Below are 20283 nucleotides of genomic sequence, written 5' to 3' on the forward strand. Positions count from 1 at the left end.
TTGATGTATGTGATGTCCTTAGGTTAGTTAGGTTTAAGTAGTTCTAAGTTCTAGGGGACTGATGACCACAGCTGTTAAGTCCCATAGTGCTCAGAGCCATTTGACCAACCGATTTGATCGATCTGCCTAGGCTGCAGGAAGTGTGAAGTATTCAAAATTTGACCCTTTACTATAGGATAGTTACAGTAAGACGATTCCTCCGCAGGGTATACAAATGATCCGTAGCTCAAGGGCTGCCCGGAACACTTGACCCTATCTTTCTGTCACCAACAGAACCGGAGGTATGAGCCCCAGAAAAAGTCCAGCTTTTATGCGGTGCGTTTTGGAACATGTTAGGTAGCGCATGCCGTCGATTTGTCATTTGTCAGCATCTGCCACTGTACCTGTCATTCGGCTGAGCCGCGAGCAGCTGGTAATGCGGTGACGTCTGTAGGAAGCAGCGGAAGGAGCGCCGAGTGTGCTGCGGAAGACGCACGGGCGGCGCATGTCAAGCAGCGGCAGCGGCGGGGGCCTCCTTAATAAAGACCGCGAGGTGGGGGGGCGCGGCTCGCGGCCGGCGCTGGCAGTGCGGCCCAGGCGCGCGGCCCGCAGACATGGACGACTCCGCGCTGCTGCGCCTGCTCGCGGGTGAGTCACGCTACACGTGCGCCCACATTTCCTTCTCTCTCTCACCTTCTCAGCGTGCCAAACCGTCTCGGACGTGGTTCTCTTCGTTACGAAACGTCTGCATACGCTCGCATCGGCATCAGCGGTGAAGCGTTTATTACTGTGTAAAGCGCTTCATCCGCAATAGACTGTCAAACCACTGTGTGTATCGTAAAATTACTCACCTCGGCGTCATATATACAGGGTGTAACGGGTATTAGTACACTTATTTTTGTATTTGGTACCTTTATACGCACACACCAGTGTGCTGGTTGTTTATTCTCTGCGTGTAACTGTCTTCCCATAAACACAACACGAACTTTGCGACCTGATGTTTTCTGCACGATCGTAACTGCACCACTAAGTGGACTGTGCCTGTCACTATAGGCTAAACGTTTTGCGTCCACGCTTCAACACCTGATCTGCTGCCTAGGGGGAAATAAGGATTAATGGTTTACCCTTGCCACATGTGCCTGCAGATACTGACAACCTAAAAATATACTACTCCTAATAGCTACAATTATTAGTCTGCAACTGACGTAAATAGTGAAGTAGTGTTGTACAGTACACCTTCCTCGTCACCGGTAGAAATATCTGCACTTATACCCGTTAACCCATATATATAATGTGTGTATATGTGTATGTATGTTCGTGTTTATGGTTTCTTGGGAAGATCTGGCTACTGCTTGTTCTTTCTCTTCACCAGAAAGTCCTTTGTAACATATTTATATTACTGAGTGCGTGTCTCTCGACACAACAGCGAAATGGAATACACTGTTTCTAAGGCTAATGATGAATTTGTTTTAGGCGACGCTCTCTATCTACTGTTTCATTGTAGACTGTGACCAATTTCGAAAGTGAAACTGCCAATGCCAGATGGCAATGTTGCCCCCTTACGCCTCACCCCCTCTGCGACTCATATATACAATTAACCCTAGATCACAAAACCCTCGTAAAATTTACGATTGCAGTTGTACCTGTTCGCGGTTCTCGACAATCCGGTATTGTCAGTATAGGGGGTAAAACAGGGCATTTTGTACTTATATTTGCATGTGATATACCACTGGAGACCTCATAATTGTAATTAACTAGTACATAAACTATAACTCTCTTTCTTCAAAATATGGAGTAGTGAAATTTACGATAGCTTTGAAACAATGTAAATCCCCCCCCCCCTTTTTTTTGGTTCTAAGCTTAAAACCCTGTAAAGGAATGGCTAGCAGTGTCATAAACACTCTGTTTTATGAAATAGTGCTGAATTATAAAATATCAATTGCCTTAAAACAGCAGAATAATGAATCCATTAACAAAAAATCTATATGCAAACATTGTTTTCGTGCTAGTTACCAGGTCTAGTAAACTCACGTTACGGTTGGAGAGCGAGGACTGTTTCCTAATGTAGAGATTCATCTCCGAGAAACGATGTTAGTTTTCCCGCCACTACATGCTCCATTGATTTCGTAAGTCTTTCTGATCGCCCATTTTCGTCCAAACCTTACGATCCACATCGAAATCGAAGAGCGGAACGGGGCGCTGTTGGTTCTGAGGAGAAACGTGTGAATAGACATCTCTCATATATCGCAGGAATCTTCGACGTGTGTAGTTTCATGTCTACGGATACACTGTGAAATATAGATGGTCGGTCAAAATTTCGACTTCGAGCAGTATTGTTTCATGTTTAGTCGACGATCATTAATTTCTATGCTGATGCTTCAATCCCTTGGATGTAACATTTTGTTTAGGCCCTCTTCTCAGTGATCATATTAGGGAAAAAATTATTGGCTACTTGAGAAACGTTTTAGATTTCACACATATAGGATAGACGCAAAAAATCAAATAATGAAGACGAATTATATTGCACTAACTAGTAATAGAGCTTGGGAGCTCAATAGTTACACACCAGACAACATACGCGGTTCGACGTGCTGTTGATCATAGCATAGCATAGCATAGCGTCCTGGATTTCCGGAAGGCTTTTGACACTGTACCACACAAGCGGCTCGTAGTGAAATTGCGTGCTTAAGAAATATCATCTCAGTTATGTGACTGAATTAGCGATTTCCTGTCAGTGGTCAAAGTTCGTAGTAATTGACGGAAAGTCATCGAGTAAATAAGAAGTGATTTCAGGCGTTCCCCTAGGTAGTGCCATAGGCACTTTGCTGTTCCTTATCTATATAAACGATTTGGAAGACAATCTGCGCAGCCGTCTTCGGTTGTTTGCAGATGACGCTGTCGTTTATCGACAAATAAAGTCATCAGAAGATCAAAACAAACTGCAAAACGATTTAGAAAAAAATATCTGAATGGTATCGAAAAGTGAGGTCATCCACATGAGTGCTAAAAGGAACTCGTTAAACTTCGGTTACACGATAAATCAGTCTAATCTAAAAACTGTAAATTCAACTAAATACCTAGGTATTACAATTACGAACAACTTAAATTGGAAAGAACACACAGAAAATGTTATGGGGAAGGCTAACCAAAGGATGATTTTTATTGGCAGGACACTTAGAAAATGTAACAGAGCTACTAAGGAGACTGCATACACTACGCTTGTCCGTCCTGTTTCAGAATACTGCTGCGCGGTGTGGGATGCTTACCAGATAGGACTGACGGAGTACATCGAAAAAGTTCAAAGAAAGGCAGCACGTTTTGTATTATCGCGAAATATGGGAGAGAGTGTGACAGAAATGATACAGGATTTGGGCTGGAAATCATTAAAATGAGTTTTTCGTTGCGACGGAATCTTCTCACGAAATTCAAATCACCAACTTTCTCCTCCGAATGCGAAAATATTTTGTTGACACCTACCTACATAGGGCGGAACGATCACCACGATAAAATAAGGGAAATCAGAGCTCGTACGGAAAGATAGAGGTGTTCATTCTTTCCGCGCGCTATACGAGATTGGTATAATAGAGAATTGTGAAGGTGGTTCGATGAACCCTCTGCCAGGCACTTAAATGTGATTTGCAGAGTAGCAATGTACATGTAGATAGCGCTTAACCCAACTTCCACTTAGGGCATTTTTTTCTTTTGCACGTTAGGAATAATAGGTAACGCCATGAGCCAAAAGTAAGAAACGTTTTAATGTGTGTCGCATTAAGAATAATTCAGGGAAACATTGTGGTTACGAATATGAAGAATTTATTTGTACCTATTAAGCAAGACAAAGCTAACAGATTGTATTAAGAAAAAGTAGTTCATATGGCCCTATGACCGATACTCTTTGTTGTAGTTTGTCCTATTCGATCATCCCATATGTAAGTTAATTATCAGACTGTAGTTATCGATGTCCGTTTCTGTGTGATACAAATGCGCTGCGACACTTGCAAGTGAAACACACAGTGTTTGCGAATCGTCGTTGGGTTGTTGAGGGCAGCGGTCGGCGGTTGGGCCTGGGTGTGCTGCCAGGCAGCGCCCGTCGCCTCGCTTAATTAAGGAGACCGGCGCATGACGTATCCGACCCGTGCGCCGCGCGCCGCAGCCTCGGCCGAGAGCGTCTGTGTCCGCAGTCCGCAGCCGGCGCACGCCGCCGTCACACGCAGCTCCACTGCCCGCCACGGACTCTGCTGCTCGCCCCGTTCCCCGCTACAACGCACGATATGTCCCCTCCTACTTTTGTTTATGAGCAACATCTGCAAGCCCGGAGTTCTTATCCCCTACTGCCACAAGGAAATTTTCAAGACAAGCTAGCGTCAGTCATTATCATTAAGGATTGGGTCTTTTCGTCCTCTCCGAATCCTTCAAAACTGGCCAAGCCATCTCTTCATTGGTCTTCCTTAACATCTTTTTCCACTTTGTATTATTGGTTTAGTGGTTTTTGCATCTAATACAAGGTTTATACGTTCTATCCATTTCAACTGATATAGCTTTATTGTATCAGTTATTTTTTACGTATTCAGTTGTACTCGAATGTCATTTCTGTTTTTATCCATTAAAGTATATCTAGCCACGTATCTAAGGAATGTCGTTTCACACAATGTTCTGCGTATAATTCCACGGAAATAATCAAATAGGTGTAACCTAATTTATATTTCATTATTTGCACCATATGTAATGTTGCACCCTGAATATTTAAAAGTATTAACTTACTCTGTGGTTTGCTTGTCAGTTTCGAACTTACTTGGGTGGGCTGGTGTCCTAAAAATGCCACTATTTTTTCTTCGTAACGGAGAAGTTCAGATTGTAATATCTGATTATTATACCTAAACAAACAACAGTTTCTTGTAGGTCATTTTACTGGTTTTGGCAACAGAAAGAAGTTGTTTGGTACCTAAACCACAAACGGAAGGACCGCAGAATTGTTTCAAATTTCAGGTGCGAAAATATTACACTGAACTACGGAAGCACAGCCATCAGACTAAACAACATGTGATGCCTTCTTCACCACACTGCTCGGAACTTGGAAATGGCCACATACTCTGCAGATAACTGGGACGATTATGTCGCAGGATGCATTTCAAGAGCTCGATACAGCACTATATGCCAGTTTTATTCAGTTTCGGAACGTGAGAAGCTCACTGTCTATATTCGAGACCACTCATGAAGTTAAACTAACCTCGTCCCTCCCGACTGTAGTTACAGAACGTTATTAGCTCACTGGTAACCAGCACTCAAAATATTTTAAGGTAGACCTTTGTGAGTTTGTTGGCGTGTCTTCTGGCAACGTCCAATCGCAATGTTTGATGTTTATGTAACGTTCTCTTGAGATTTGAAACCCGGCGAAGGATGGCAGTGGTTAAGACATAGGGTTCAAAGCGGGAGCAACCGGTTGAAACTGCCTTATGGCATTCCTGATTTAGATTTTCGGTGGTATCATTAAATGACTTGAAAGAAACGAAGGGAGATTAAGATTTAACGCCCCGTCGACGAAGAGATCATTTGAGACCGAGCACAACGTAGAAATGGACAATAAGTGAAATGAACCCATTGCTTTACAAAGGAACTAACCCGATGTTCCATTTATTCTTAAGAAAACCAAGGAAAACCTTGATCTAGAAGGGAATTTTAATTTCGTTCTTTCCGAATACGAGTTGGCTGGTGCCTTAACTACTACGCCACCTCTCGTATAAGGCGAATGGCTTTGATAACTACTTTAGGACGAACTCCAAAAGCACATTGCCAATATTCTTCCAGTATCCAACTAATGAAACGACGACAACTACCTTTTAAACTTATATGATGGTGCAGTCCACTATCTACGCACATAGTTATTGAGAGATACATACGTGCGTGAGTGTAGAGCAATACTTAAGTTTTCTACATGTAAATCTAGTTGTTGACTGGTCTAAAATAATTTCTAAGTCTTACAGGATATTGACACAGTTTCATTAGGACAATTACACTGCTGAAAAAAAAATGCAACACTCACAAGGACTGTGTTCAGTGGCACCAGGGTGTAATACACTGAGGTAACAGAAGTGGTGGGATAGCGATATGCACATACATAAGGATGGCAGTATAGCGTACATAAGGTATAAAAGGACAGTGAGTTGGTGGGGCTGTCATTTATATCCAGGTGATCCATGTGAAAAGGGCTTCGACATGATTATGGCCACAGGGCGCGAATTAACTGACGGTTGGATCCCAGACGACTGGGAAACCGGCGGCTGGTCAGAGTACTCGTTTAATTTGGTAAGAGCTGATGGCAGGGTTAGTGTGTGGCCCAGACCCCACGAACCCATGTACTCAAGTTGTCAACGAGGCGCTGTGCAAGCCGATGGTGACTCCATAATGGTATGGGCTGTTTACATGCAGTGGATTGGGTCCTCTGGTCCAATTGAACCTGTCGTTGACTGGAAATAATTATCTTCGGCTACTTGGAGACCATTTGCAGCCATTCATGGACTTAATGTTCGCAAACAATGATGGGATTTTTGTGGATGACAATGTGCCACGTCACCGGGCCACAGTTGTTTGCGACTGATTTGAAGAACTGTCTTGACAGTTCGAGCGATTGACATGGCCACCCAGATCTCTCGACATGAATCGCATCGAACATTTATGGGGCATAATCGAGAGGTCAGTTCGTGCACGAAATCCTGCACCGGCAACATTTAGCAATAATTGACAGCTATAAAGGCAACATAGTTTTCTGTAGTGGGCTTTAAACGACTTTTTGAGTCCATGCCGCATAAATTTGCTGCACTACGCCGGGCAGGAGATGGTCCGACAGGATGTTAGCAGGTATCCCATGACTTCCGTCCCTCAGTTTATGTGGATGCTGAGGGGCTCTCACGATTATCGACGATCAGATGGCACTCAGGAGGCCTGTCTGTGCACCCTCTGTGATGATTCTGCAGGCAACAACGGTACTGAGTTTAATGGTAAACAGCGTTTGCTACATTTTTTCTAGAATACAATCATGCCCCACTGGAGAGTACATACTCCTATTGAAGAGGTTAAGGCATTTACAAGGGATCGCACTGTGGACCTGCAGGATGCTGGATGGACGTATCGATGGATTGCTGTACATGTTGGGCACAGTATATCGATGTGTGTCGTTGCTTTCAGAAGTTGTCTGTGGAACATTCCCACACCTGTAGACCTGATTCCCACTGTCCACGTAGTGTAGATACACATCAGATCGACGTATTATGCGAACAGTGGTCGGCGACTAAACGTCATCCAGGGACGAAATCTGAGAACATCCTGTATCAACAACCATTTGGAACCGCCTACTTGCAGCTGGATGACGTGTCTCTGGCGAGGCTGCCACTGACCCCACGACGCCGCCAAGCATGGCTATTCTGGTGTCGTGAAAGAGTTGACTGGACAGTGGAATGGCACTTCGTTGTCTTCAGTGACGAGAATAGGTTCTGTCTGTATGCCAGTGATGGACATACTAGTGCATGGCGTAGACCTGGTGGACTGTCTGTTTCAGAGTGCATTCGCCAACAACACACAGGTACTATCTCAGGCTTCATGGTGTGGGGGACCATCAGTTACAACTCGCAATCACTTTTGATGTTTCATCAGGGTAAAGTGACCAGTGCACATTACAATGCACAGGTGCTCACCGTGCTACTGCCAGTTTTTTGGAAGGAAGTTGACGTATTTTTTCAACAGGTCAGTGCACCTCCACATACGGCTGCTGCAACTCAACGTGCTCTTTGTGGTACACAAAAGCTGCCCTGGCCAGCAATATCACCAGATCTCTCGCCAGCTGAACACGTATACTCGTTCTCCAGGGCCTGTAAAAACCAAGATGCTTGGGGCAATCTACTGCAGAATGTCATTCGGCAACTTTGTGATCGTTTCCATGGGGAAATACAAACCAACCTTGCCATATACTGGGTATTGGTGCGACCGTTTGGACACCCTTTATTGTGATATGAGTGTCTCATTTGGTCTGAATTTATATCGCCGGCCGCGGTGGCCGTGCGGTTCTAGGCGCTCCAGTCCGGAGCCGCGCTGTTGCTAGGGTCGCAGGTTCGAATCCTGCCTCAGGCATGGGTGTATGTGATGTCTTTAGGTTAGTTAGGTTTAAGTAGTTCTAAGTTCTAGGGGACTGATGACCACAGCAGTTGAGTCCCATAGTGCTCAGAGCCATTTGAACCATTTTTTTGAATTTATCATACACTCCTACAGTGACGAACTACCTGTCACCTCACTTGTCGATGAAACGACCTTATCCCCTGAGTCGCGTCTTTAGCTGAAATATATATATCCTCCGTCTGGTGGGACGGGACTGGTAGGCTGCTACACTGGAAGTTCAAATTTGACTATAGCGCTGGCGATGGAATCCAGCGGACTGAAAGGTAAGAAATACTGAAACACAAGAGGCCTATTTGTAACCAACGAGCATACCGATTTTGAGTGTAGAGTTCAGGAGATGGTTCTTTGCGAATGTTTCTCTAAATTTAATCTATTTTCCAGTCAAGAAACTGATAATTTAATTTTCAGTATAACTTCGACTCCATACATGCATTGGGGGGCTGCTTGTCACATCACTCCTTATTTGTTCTAAAACTAGTGTAATGGTCTGCCCGAGAATGAGGGATGTGGTACATGTCGACGAATTCATGATGACCTTTTCAAAGGAACGTTCGACCACTCTACATGTGAACACAAGAGCGAGGTAATGCTGTGGTTAAGGCATTAGACCGCATCCGAGGGGAGCGAAGTTCAAACGCATTTTCGGAATTATGTTTTCTGTGATTTTTAAATGTTTTCGCTATTTGAATTCCTACTGTGGTAATAGGCCCGATGGCAGCAACCAAGTCACCGGTCTGCGTTTACAAATTGAAAACTAATACAAAAGCACATTTTAAGACGAAAAACGGTGATAGGCGTGAATCAGTGTTACTGATGTGCCCTTTTATCAGTAATGATAATGGTGGTGCTATCGAGGACGGAAACTGTACTTCAGGAATACATGTATGGAAATCATTGGAGAGGAAGGAACAGACTGTTGAGGCATAGGAATTAGGAGATGAAGAGGAATTCATTTCGGCAATATGAGCGTGGGTAGGACCTTCGTTTGATTCGGAACAGGTTCGATACTGATGGAATGAGTGATCTAAAAATTTATTTCATTTTCTGAGAGAGCCAGGTGATTAAAGCTGCCGTAGGATAGGAAATGGAGAGTTTGAAGACGAGAGGCAGATGAGATATGCTGACTAAGGCACAACAGCAGGATGGTTTCTCAGCGATGAGGGATACGATGGTGTGTGGGACTCAAGTCTACGGGAGACGTAGGACAGGCGAAGAAGCTCTAGCGTTTGAGGTGGTCTAGGAACTTTTTGAACTGATACAAGATACAGATGCGAGAAGATAGTCCAATGAAGAAGGGTAGTAGAGATGATTTGGAGTGAGAGTTAGAATTTGGGAGGACTCTAGGTAGTTCACATGTGTGAGAGTGAAGCGCATGAGGGTCTTGTGTGTATGGATGATCGTTCGACCAGTTGTTAGTTTTAGGGTGGTTTGGGGTTGCCTTCATATCGTTAGTGGATAGGATCCCAAGTTACTTTTTGGTCAGTTGTTAGTGCTAGGTATTTTAGTGCTTTCATTTAATGGACTGCACGGTTTAAGACTCTGAGGTAAAGTACGTAGGATGGAGTGCACAGGCGATTTTTCTGTGATTGGTACCTGAGTTTTACCGAGATTTTCAACGTTTCCCATAACTTTCCAGGCAAATAGAGATTTCTTAGAAAAGCCAAAGATGATTTCTTATTGCTTCATTGTTCAATCTGAGTTTCTGTCCAGTATATAAGGATCCTGTTGTCGATGGAACGTATAAATACTAACGTAGGGTACGGCTAGCAGAACTAAGCCTGCCTTAAGCTCTTTTTCGCTGCTATCCAGCTAATGACACAGTAGATTCATTGACTGTTATCTACGTCTACATCTACAGCTACACTGCGTGTGTGACGAGGATACTTCTGGTACCACTATCTCATCCCCTCTTCCCTGTTAAATTAGCAAATGGTGCGTCGTGTCGGTAAACCTCAGTATTTGCTCTAATTTCTCGGATATTCTGGTTCTGGTTATTTCGCGAGACGTATGCGGAAGGAAATAATTTGTTTCTCAACTCTTCCCAGAACATGATCTCTCGAAATTTCTGTAGTAAACCTCTCCGTGATACGTAACGCCTCTCTTGTAGCGTTTGCCACTCGGGTTTGTTGAACACCTCCGTAACGCTCTCGCACCGACTAAACGACCCCGTGACGAAGCGAGCCGCTCTTTGTTGGATCTTGTCTATCTGCTCTATTAATCCAGTCTAGTGCGGGTTCCAAACTGATTAGCAATACTCAATAATCGGCCGAACAAATATTTTCTAAGCCACTTCTTTCTTGTATAAGTTGCAGTTTCTTAAGATTATTCTCGTGCATCTCATCCTGCTATCTGCTTTTCCTACTATTTGTTTCATGTTGTCACTCCACTGTAGCTCGCTCCGGATGGTTATTGCTTCGTATTTTATGGTGGTTATTGTTTCCAGCGATTTGTCACAAATAGTGTAATTGTACATTAGTGAATATCTTTTCCAGTTTATGCGCAAAATGTTACATTTCTTTACAGTTAGGGCAACTTCCAGCCGCTGCACGCTTCATCAAACCACTGCCGGTCTTCCTGCAGTTCGCTACTTACTGACCACCGTATCATCTGAAAACAGCCTCGTGAAGCTTCCGACGTTACCCGATAGATTATTTATATTTTCACTATAAACCGTAACAGCCTATCGCCCTTCTTTGGGATACTCCTGCAATTACCTACCTTGACGTCTATCGATTTTGTTCCGTTAAAAGCGATCTTTTAAGTTCTATCTATAAAAAAAGTTTTGAATCAAGTCACAAATCTTGTTCGGCATGCGATAAGCTAGTATTTTTTCACGAAATGGCGTGTGGAACTGTACCAGATACCTTTCTGAAGTCGGGGAACACCACCTCAACCTGAGCGCCGATATCTCCAGGGCTCTGGAACTCGTGGAGGAACAGAGGGAGCTGAGTTTCGCAAGATTAGGTTCCTTTCAAATTACGCTGATACAATAGCTCCCTACTTAGCAATCATATACAACCGCTCGCTCACCTATAGATCTGTACCTACAGATTGGAAAATTGCGCAGGTCGCACCAGTGTTTAAGAAGGGTAGTAGGAGTAATCCATCGAACTACAGACCTATATCATTGACGTCGGTTTGCAGTAGGGTTTTGGAGCGTATACTGTATTCAAACATTATGAATCACCTCGAAGGGAACGATCTATTGATACGTAATCAGCATGGTTTCAGAAAACATCGTTCTTGTGCAACGCAGCTAGCTCTTTATTCGCACGAAGTAATGGCCGCTATCGACAGGGGATCTCAAGTTGATTCTGTATTTCTAGATTTCCGGAAAGCTTTTGACACCGTTCCTCATAAGCGACTTCTAATCAAGCTGCGGGCCTATGGGGTATCGTCTCAGTTGTGCGACTGGATTCGTGATTTCCTGTCAGGAAGGTCGCAGTTCGTAGTAATACACGGCAAATCATCGAGTAAAACTGAAGTGATACCAGGTGTTCCCCAGGGAAGCGTCCTGGGACCTCTGCTGTTCCTGATCTATATAAATGACCTGGGTGACAATCTGAGTAGTTCTCTTAGGTATTTCGCAGAAGATGCTGTAATTTACCATCTAGTAAGGTCATCCGAAGACCAGTATCAGTTTCAAAGCGATTTAGAAAATATTGCTGTGTGGTGTGGCAGGTGGCAGTTGACGCTAAATAACGAAAAGTGTGAGGTGATCCACATGAGTTCCCAAAGAAATCCGTTGGAATTCGATTACTCGATAAATAGTACAATTCTCAAGGCTGTCAATTCAACTAAGTACCTGGGTGTTAAAATTACGAACAACTTCAGTTGGAAAGACCACATAGATAATATTGTGGAGAAGGCGAGCCAAAGGTGGCGTTTCGTTGGCAGGACACTTTGAAGATGCAACAAGTCCACTAAAGAGACAGCTGACACGACACTCGTTCGTCCTCTGTTGGAATATTGCTGTGCGGTGTGGGATCCTTACCAGGTGGGATTGACGGAGGACATCGAAAGGGTGCAAAAAAGGGCAGCTCGTTTTGTATTATTACGTAATAGGGGAGAGAGTGTGGCAGATATGATACGCGAGTTGGGATGGAAGTCACTAAAGCAAAGACGTTTGACGTCGCGGCGAGATCTGTTTACGAAATTTCAGTCACCAACTTTCTCTTCCGAATGCGAAAATATTTTGGTGAGCCCAACCTACATGGGTAAGAATGATCATCCAAATAAAATAAGAGAAGTCAGAGCTCGAACAGAAAGGTTTAGGTGTTCGTCTTTCCCGCGCGCTGTTCGGGAGTGGAATGGTAGAGAGATTGTATGATTGTGGTTCGATGAACCCTCTGTCAAGCACTTAAATGTGAATTGCAGAGTAATCATGTTGATGTATATGATGTAGATGTAGAACTGGATTTGAGGAGTACATGTTGATTATTATACAGGAGATTTTCGTACTCCAAAAACTTCATAATATTTGAGCACAAAATATGTTCAACAGCTTCATAACAGACTGACGTCTAAAATAAAGGCCAACATTTATGTGCGTCTGTCCTACGACGCTTCTTGAAAATGGCAACGACATGGCCGTTTTTTTAGTCGCTAGGTACCCTTCGTTGCTCCAGCAACCTACGATCAATTGCTGCTAGAAGGGGAGCATGATCTTTTGCACAACCTCTGTAGAATCTAACAGGAATCTCAACCGGATGCAGATGCCTTTGCACTACTTTTAGATTGAAGTTGATTTTTTATTCCGATATCGGTTATCTCAAGATTTGCTATTTCGGCACCCGTGTGGTGATTGAAAGGAGGGACCGTATTACTATCTTCGGCGGGGAAACACTTTCTGAAGACCAGATTCAGTAATTCGCCCGTCTTTCTGCCGTCTTCCGTTTCGGTGCTAGTATAGTCGCTGAGTGACTGAATAGACAATCAGCTTACTGATTTTACGTAAGACCAAAATTTCTTAAGGTTATTAGTCAGATCGGTTAGCTGAATTTTGCATTCAAATTCAATGAAAGCTTCTCTCATTGCTCTCCTTATGCTCTTTTTCGCTTCGTTCAGCTTATGTTTGTCACCTAGGTTTTGACTCTCTGATGAAGCTCTCTTTGCTTTCGTAGTAACTTTCTATTACGGTTATTAAATCACAGTTGGTCTTTCCTGTCTCTAACAATATTTTTCAGAAAACACTTGTTTAAGGCATATTGAAAGATGGTTTTGAATTTTACCCATTTGTTCCGCGCGGTTTGAGGCGTCCTGTCACGGGCTTCGCGGCCACTCCCGCCGGAGGTTTGAGTCCTCCCTCGGGCATGTGTGTGTGTGTGTGTGTGTGTGTGCGTGTGTGTGTGTGTGTGTGTGTTGTTCTTAGTTTAAGTTAGTTTAACTTAGTTTAAGTAGTGTGTAAGTCTAGGGACCGATGACCTATGCAGTTTGGACCCTTAAGCACACACATTTGATTTACCCATTTGTGCTACAAATCTTTGTCCTTAGAACTGAGTATTTGATGTTGACCACTCATATACTCTGAAATTTGTTTCCTGTCACTCTTGCTAAACAAATGTTTTCCTAACTTTCTCAGCATTCCTTATAACACTTGCAGTTGTTGATGCTATCATAACTTTATGCCGGCCGTTGTGGCCGAGCGGTTCTAGGCGCTTCAGTCTGGAACCGCGCGACCGCTACGTTTGCAGGTTCGAATCCTGCCTCGGGCATGGATGTGTGTGATGTCCTTAGGTTAGTTAGGTTGAAGTAGTTCTAAGTTTTAGGGGACTGATAACCTCAGGTGTTAAGTCTCATAGTGATGAGAGTCATTTGAACCATAGCTTTATGATCACTGATGCCGTCCTCTACGTTAACTCATTCGGGGTCTAAGACATTACTCTCAAAAGATAGCTCTCTATCTGCTCGAAGTAATTTTCACACAGGACGCACAAACCACTGTCCCATGAACCTCACAAGTCCCTGGCACCAGATTTGATCTCATGATTCTGTCATTCTATAGCTAACAAATTGAAGTCTCCCCTTATCACAATAGCGTGATCAGAAAACTTATTCACTTTATTCTGAAAGTTTTTTCTGAAGTGCTCTTCCACTACTGCTCCTGCGCAGGTGGTCTATAAAAGCATCTGGTTATCATGTTTGATCCGTCTTTGATGTGTAACTTCACCAGATTATTTCATGCGTAAGAACCTCACTAGATATTCCGAATTCCTTAATGCAATTAATACGGAGCCGCTAGTGGCTTCTAACCTATCGGGGTAGTGATCGTTGCTGCTTCTGGTTTCAACCACCTTTCTGTTCTTAATACTATCTGGACATAATTGTCCAAGATAAGTGATACTAACTCGGGGACCTTATAATTGATGCTCCTGGAGTTTACTAATATCATAAGTCTTATATATTTCCAGCTTATGAGGGCAAACATTCTGTGAAAATAATGTGGCTGATCTGCCTCAGAATTTGGCAGAAAATTCACCACTGATCCCAAGGGAAAAAGGGGAGGTGGTCCTCTAAACTAAAAAGTCCCATGTACTCGCCACACGCCCTCCGCTACCACAGTATCCGCTTCCTGTTTGTCCTGCACACCTGGCCCATTGAAGGATGCTCTACAGTTCTCTGCCCAATAGCGGAGGTCTAGAAATACACATCCGATATCGTCACAGAATCATCTGAGCGTTTGGTTTAGACATTCCACAAACCAGAGAACTCGGCTCTGGGTACGATGCTACTGATAGCGAGCTGAGCTTGCACCCTGTGTGTGATGCTAACTGCCTTCACCAAATCAGTCAACCCACGAAAGGTACGGAGGATGGCCTCATATCCCAAGCGGCAGCATCATTCTTGCTGATGTGAGCCACGAACTGCAACCGGGTGCATCTAGTGTTTTCGATAGCAGCCGGCAGATCCTCTTCCATGTCCCGGATGAGACATTTCCGCAAAAATACCCAGTGCACAACTGCATTCTTTCCCAGCCTGCCTGCTATTTCCCTTAGGGCCTCTATTACGCACCTAACGTTGGAAGTCCGAAATGACTAGCGTACTCACCCTCTGCTCTTGTCTGGCCTGGGCAGAAAAATCGGTGACTGGCCCAACTGGAGAGGCATCCCGTGCTGGCTAAATTGTGTTGTCAACAATGGGTAGCTCCTGGTACTTGTTATTAAGTTGTGAGGAGGCAGCAATGCGGCCATATCGCTTCGCACTTTCACCATCTGCCTAAAGATATGAGAACCCACCCCTGGCCTTAATCACCCTCGAGAGAACACAGCGCGGCCTGAAACTACGTATCGGAAGATGCAGTGACAACGCGATTTACAGCGGATTCCAACGACACCACTGGTGTTGCAGCTTTCGTTAGTGGTACCTCAGTGTCGTTGCAGCTTTGAGCAGTAGCCCGAAGCCTCTCGGCTGTGGCCAACGCAGCTTCCATCTGTTTCCCAACAGCGGTTAATTCTCCTTGTGTTCGCACACAGTAGCACAGTCCCTGTCAGTTCCGTACTGTTTAAAAACATGTAAAAATACGAAGTAGTCAAGACTAATTGAGAAAGAAAAGAGACGTCAGAGAGACATAAAAATACATGACTGCAGATCTACTGATGTTCGGATGCGTGATAAAGAAACTAGCTCTAAAATCTGCCCTAGAAAGTTCTAACTACACGAAGCTCGCAAAACCCGCAAGCCCGTAAAACAAAAATAAATGACACGCACATAGACATACGTCAACTCACACAAGAGCTAATACAAGAAAAAAACGCAAGCACTTACAAAAAGTACACTCATCGTCACAAAAACAGCGGCACCTAAAAGGATGTGACCGATTCACTGCAAACTGGGTGATGTAAGTTGTACACCGTAGCTATGCCAGGTTCAGCTGCGCTGTGGGGGGAGCGTGAGTGGTGCCATGATGTCGTGACCATCGGTTGATATTCGAGGACTATTCAGGAAGTAAACTCCGATCGGTCGGGAAATGGAAACCACAGAGAAAATCAAAAATGTTTTATTTGCAACAGTTTGCTACACCTTCCAGCTACTTCTCTACGTAGTCGCTACTCCGACTTGGACATTTGTCGTAGCGATATACAAACTTTCCAGTACCCACGTCATAGAAAACAGTCGCCTATGCTTTCCGCCATTTCTCTACGCTGGCTTGCAGTTAGCTCTCTGTGCCAAAACGTTGTCTTCACGGCCAGTGGTTCATGTGAGCAGAGATGAACATCAGAGGGCGCCAAGTCCAGGCTGTATGGTGGGTGATCAAACACTACCCAAAACACTGCAGGGGCATCCTCATTGCCCTTGCAGTGTGCGGGCGAGAATTGTTATGAAGAATGAAATGCATGACAGATACTTTATCTGGGGCTGCATGAAATCGGATGAACCTCGCAACGGGCACCCATACTTGGAGGGAACTCTATTGTTCTAGGCATATTTACGTTCTCACTGTTTGCTCAGAGCTGAAAACAGCGACGTGACACGGTCGTTAGAAATACTAAAGACACTGCCCAACGCATCTATGCAAAGCTTCAGCGGATTTTCACTGTCGCTTCGATTTCCCGACCTTACTTTCTGAATAGCCCTCGTAAGAGAGTCCCAAACGGCCGTGCTGACCAGTACGACAGCGGGTAGCGCCACTAGAGCTTCACCTCAACTTGCGCGCCCAGACGACAGAAGTTTCCCCAGCTAGAAGAGTTCCCGGGAACCGTATTGGCTACGGTCGCAGGTTCGAATCCTGCCTCGGGCATGGATGTGTGTGATGTCCTTAGGTTAGTTAGGTTTAAGTATTTCTAAGTTCTAGGAGACTGATGACCTCAGAAGTTAAGTACCATGGTGCTCAGAACCATTTGAACCATTTTTGAACCGTATTGTGAGGCAGCGGTGGGCTGTGTGGCCCTGTCGTACCGTTCGCACAGACACCATCATTGCCCATTGCCCATTGTTGGCGGCTACGGATACAGGGAGGTATGCATGCACGACATGTAGGATCTGGACGTCTGATATACATGTCGAGTCACTAACTATTGCCACCAAGAATAATGCCGAAAGTATGATAGTAGCTGAAAAGTTTGTGGGACAAATTTGTACGGGACAACGGGGGCGATAATATGACGTTGGTGTTTTGTTGCTAGGTGGGGTCGCTTCGGAAATATGAAGGTCAACTTTGTTTTTTTAAATGGGATGTTATAGTTCGATACTTTTTTTTCTGATAGCTACTGTCGAGACGAATCCAATGATGTGTAACAGTAAGGTCTTTGAAGGTCAACGAAGGTCAAATAGGTGGCATGAATGTCCATTTACAGAAGGTGTTCGAAGTGATGACCATTGGTATTGGGCGACGGTTCAATCCCGCGTCCGGCCATCCTGATTTAGGTTTTCCGTGATTTCCCTAAATCGCTCCAGGCAAATGCCGGGATGGTTCGTTTGAAAGGGCACGACCGACTTCCATCCCCGTCCTTCCCTAATCCGATGAGACCGAAGACCTCGCTGTCAGGTCTCCTCCCCCAAACAACCAACCAATCATTGGTATCAATGCAGTGCTGCAATCTTCTTATTATGGATTAAGTGGTATTCCTTACTACTGCGGCACTTATCGAAGCACATACTCTGGAAATTCTCTCTCTCATATCGTTCAAAAAGTAAATATTCGCCAAATACGGCGTATCCATCTAACGTGCCATTGACATATAAACACCATTCGACGGTTTCGCAATACAGCACTAATAGTAACGTTAAGACAAGTATCGTTGAATTAGGCTTATGTGAATGATGTATTCCTTCGAAGAACAAGTCGATGTGCTTCTCATTTACGGAGAATGTCAACGAAATTCAGTTAGAGCAAGAGACTTAGACGCTGAAAGATATCCTCAACATACTCACCCTACACGTCGTACATTTAAATATGTGTATGATAAATTGAGAACAACTACATTTTTAACGCATCGGAAACATATCCGGCAAAGGAAAGTTACTAACGAGGAAACGGAAATTGGTACTCTTGCCACTGTGATTCGAGATCCTTGCTGTAGTTTGCGTCAAATCGTAAGGGAATCTGTCATGAGCCATAGAAGTGTTGCTCGTGTTCTGCATCGCCATAAATATCATCCTTATCATATCAGTCTCCACCAAGATTTAACTGGTACTGATTGAATGCGTCGCATTGAATTCTGCCGATGGGATCAACTTCATATCACAGGGCTGACAGATTTATTAATTTGATTTTATTTACTGACGAGGCTGCATTCACGAATCATGGAAATGTTAATTTGCATAACATGCATTATTGGGCAACTGAAAATCGATGTTGGCTGTGGCAAGTTGCACACCAAAAACCGTGGTCGTTAAATACGTGGTATGGGATTTTGGAGGACAGAATTATAGGCCCCTATTTTATCGAAGGAAATCTTAACGGTAGGAAGTATACCACATTCCTGCAAGAAACATTAGGTCTGTTATTGGAAGAAATACCTTTAGGAACAAGGAACAGAATGTGGTATCAACATGATGGGTGTCCGGTACATTTTGCTGATGGCTAGAAATGAGTTGCAGAGACAATTCCAAAATCGTTGGATTGGGCGCAGAGGAGATGTGTCGTGGCCGGTTCGTTCGCCAGACTTGACACCTCTGGATTTTTCTTGTGGGGATTCGTAAAAGACATTGTTTATAAAGATGTTCCAACTACACCTGAAGATATGTGAGAGGGAATTGTAAGAGCATGTGCATGTGATAAAGAATACTACTCAATTCATGATAAGAAGATTGCAGCACTGCACTGATACCAATGGTCATCGCTTCGAACACCTTCTGTAAATGGACGTTCATGCCACCTTTTTGACTTTCGTTAACCGTCAAAGACCTTACTGTTAGACATTACTGTATTCGTCTCGAGAGCCGCTATGAGAAAAAAAAGTGCCAAAGAATAGCATCCCATTTGAAAAAAACACAGTTGACCATATTTCTGACGCGACCTCACTTAGCAACAAAAAACTTGCAACTTTTCTCCTACAAAATTTTCAGCTACTATCATACTTTCGGAGTTGTTCTTGGTAGCAATAGTTAGTGACACCCTGTACACACACACACACACACACACACACACACACACACACACACACACACACACACACACACCTGTAACACGGTAACAATACGACCATTCAGCGGGATGTCCTGCCTTCTACAGAATATCCTGTAAGTACAAGTACCATTAGCAGGTGGCTGTATGACGCAGGGCTCGCCACATACCGACCGTCCTAACGCATGCTACTCACACCTTGACAGCGTCGCCCCCTACTCGCCTGGTGTCACCAACGACGGGCATAGACCTGCAAACTGGCAACGGGTCGTCTTTCGAACGAGTCTTGCTTCTGCTGTGGAGGCGACAACCACTGGATCCGCGCCGGAGGCGAAGTGGAGAGGGCCACGAAGAGTGGTCTCCCACCACACATCCCGCCAACCTGGTGTGGTGGTGTGGACAGCAATAACCAATGGTGCCTGTTCACTGTTAGTATTCCTAACGGGCTCTGTGACTGCTGCACGGTGCATGGCTTAGGTCCTACAGCCGGTAGCTTTGTTGTTCATGAACGCCCACGCGTATGCCCTATTTTAATAGGACAACGCTCGTTCTCATACCGCTGCGACCTTCCGAGCGCGCCTTGCGACTGTGGATACTCTGCCATGGCCAGCAGCATCGCCCGGCCCCTCCGTGATAGAGAACGCATGGTATGCCATGGAGCGTGTCATAAGGGTTCACTCAACCTCCACCCTCCAATCTATGGGTCTGCGCGCTCAGGTGCAAGCGGTAGTGGATGGAGGATCACAGGACTACATCCGATACCTCTACAGCTACCTCTACAGCTCCATGCTGTGACGTCTTGTATTCATAACCATGGATGGCTCCCGACACTATACTAACATGTACATTTTGTGGTTGTATAGCGCAGTACATGTTGGTTCAAAAATGGCTCTGAGCACTATGGGACTTAACTTCTGAGGTCATCAGTCCCCTAGAACTTAGAACTACTTAAACCTAACTAACCTAAGGACATCACACACATCCATGCCCGAGGCAGGATTCGAACATGCGACCGTATCGGTCGCGCTGCTCCGGACTGTAGCGCCTAGAACCGCTCGGCCACTACGGCCGGC

At 44.6% G+C, this 20283-nt stretch overlaps 1 protein-coding gene across 1 annotated transcript in view; it reads left to right on the forward strand.

The window, feature by feature from the left end:
• The first annotated feature begins 522 nt into the window (after positions 1-522).
• The window catches only part of LOC126471598 (src kinase-associated phosphoprotein 2-A-like), a 224307-nt gene continuing 204546 nt past the window's right edge, over positions 523-20283 (forward strand). The window contains exon 1 of the mRNA XM_050099835.1: positions 523-627. Coding sequence (XP_049955792.1) covers positions 594-627 — 34 coding nt within the window. The 5' untranslated portion in view covers positions 523-593. The remainder of the gene's footprint in view (positions 628-20283) is intronic.

The sequence above is a fragment of the Schistocerca serialis genome, chromosome 3 (assembly GCF_023864345.2).
Source record: "Schistocerca serialis cubense isolate TAMUIC-IGC-003099 chromosome 3, iqSchSeri2.2, whole genome shotgun sequence".
Lineage (NCBI taxonomy): Eukaryota > Metazoa > Arthropoda > Insecta > Orthoptera > Acrididae > Schistocerca > Schistocerca serialis.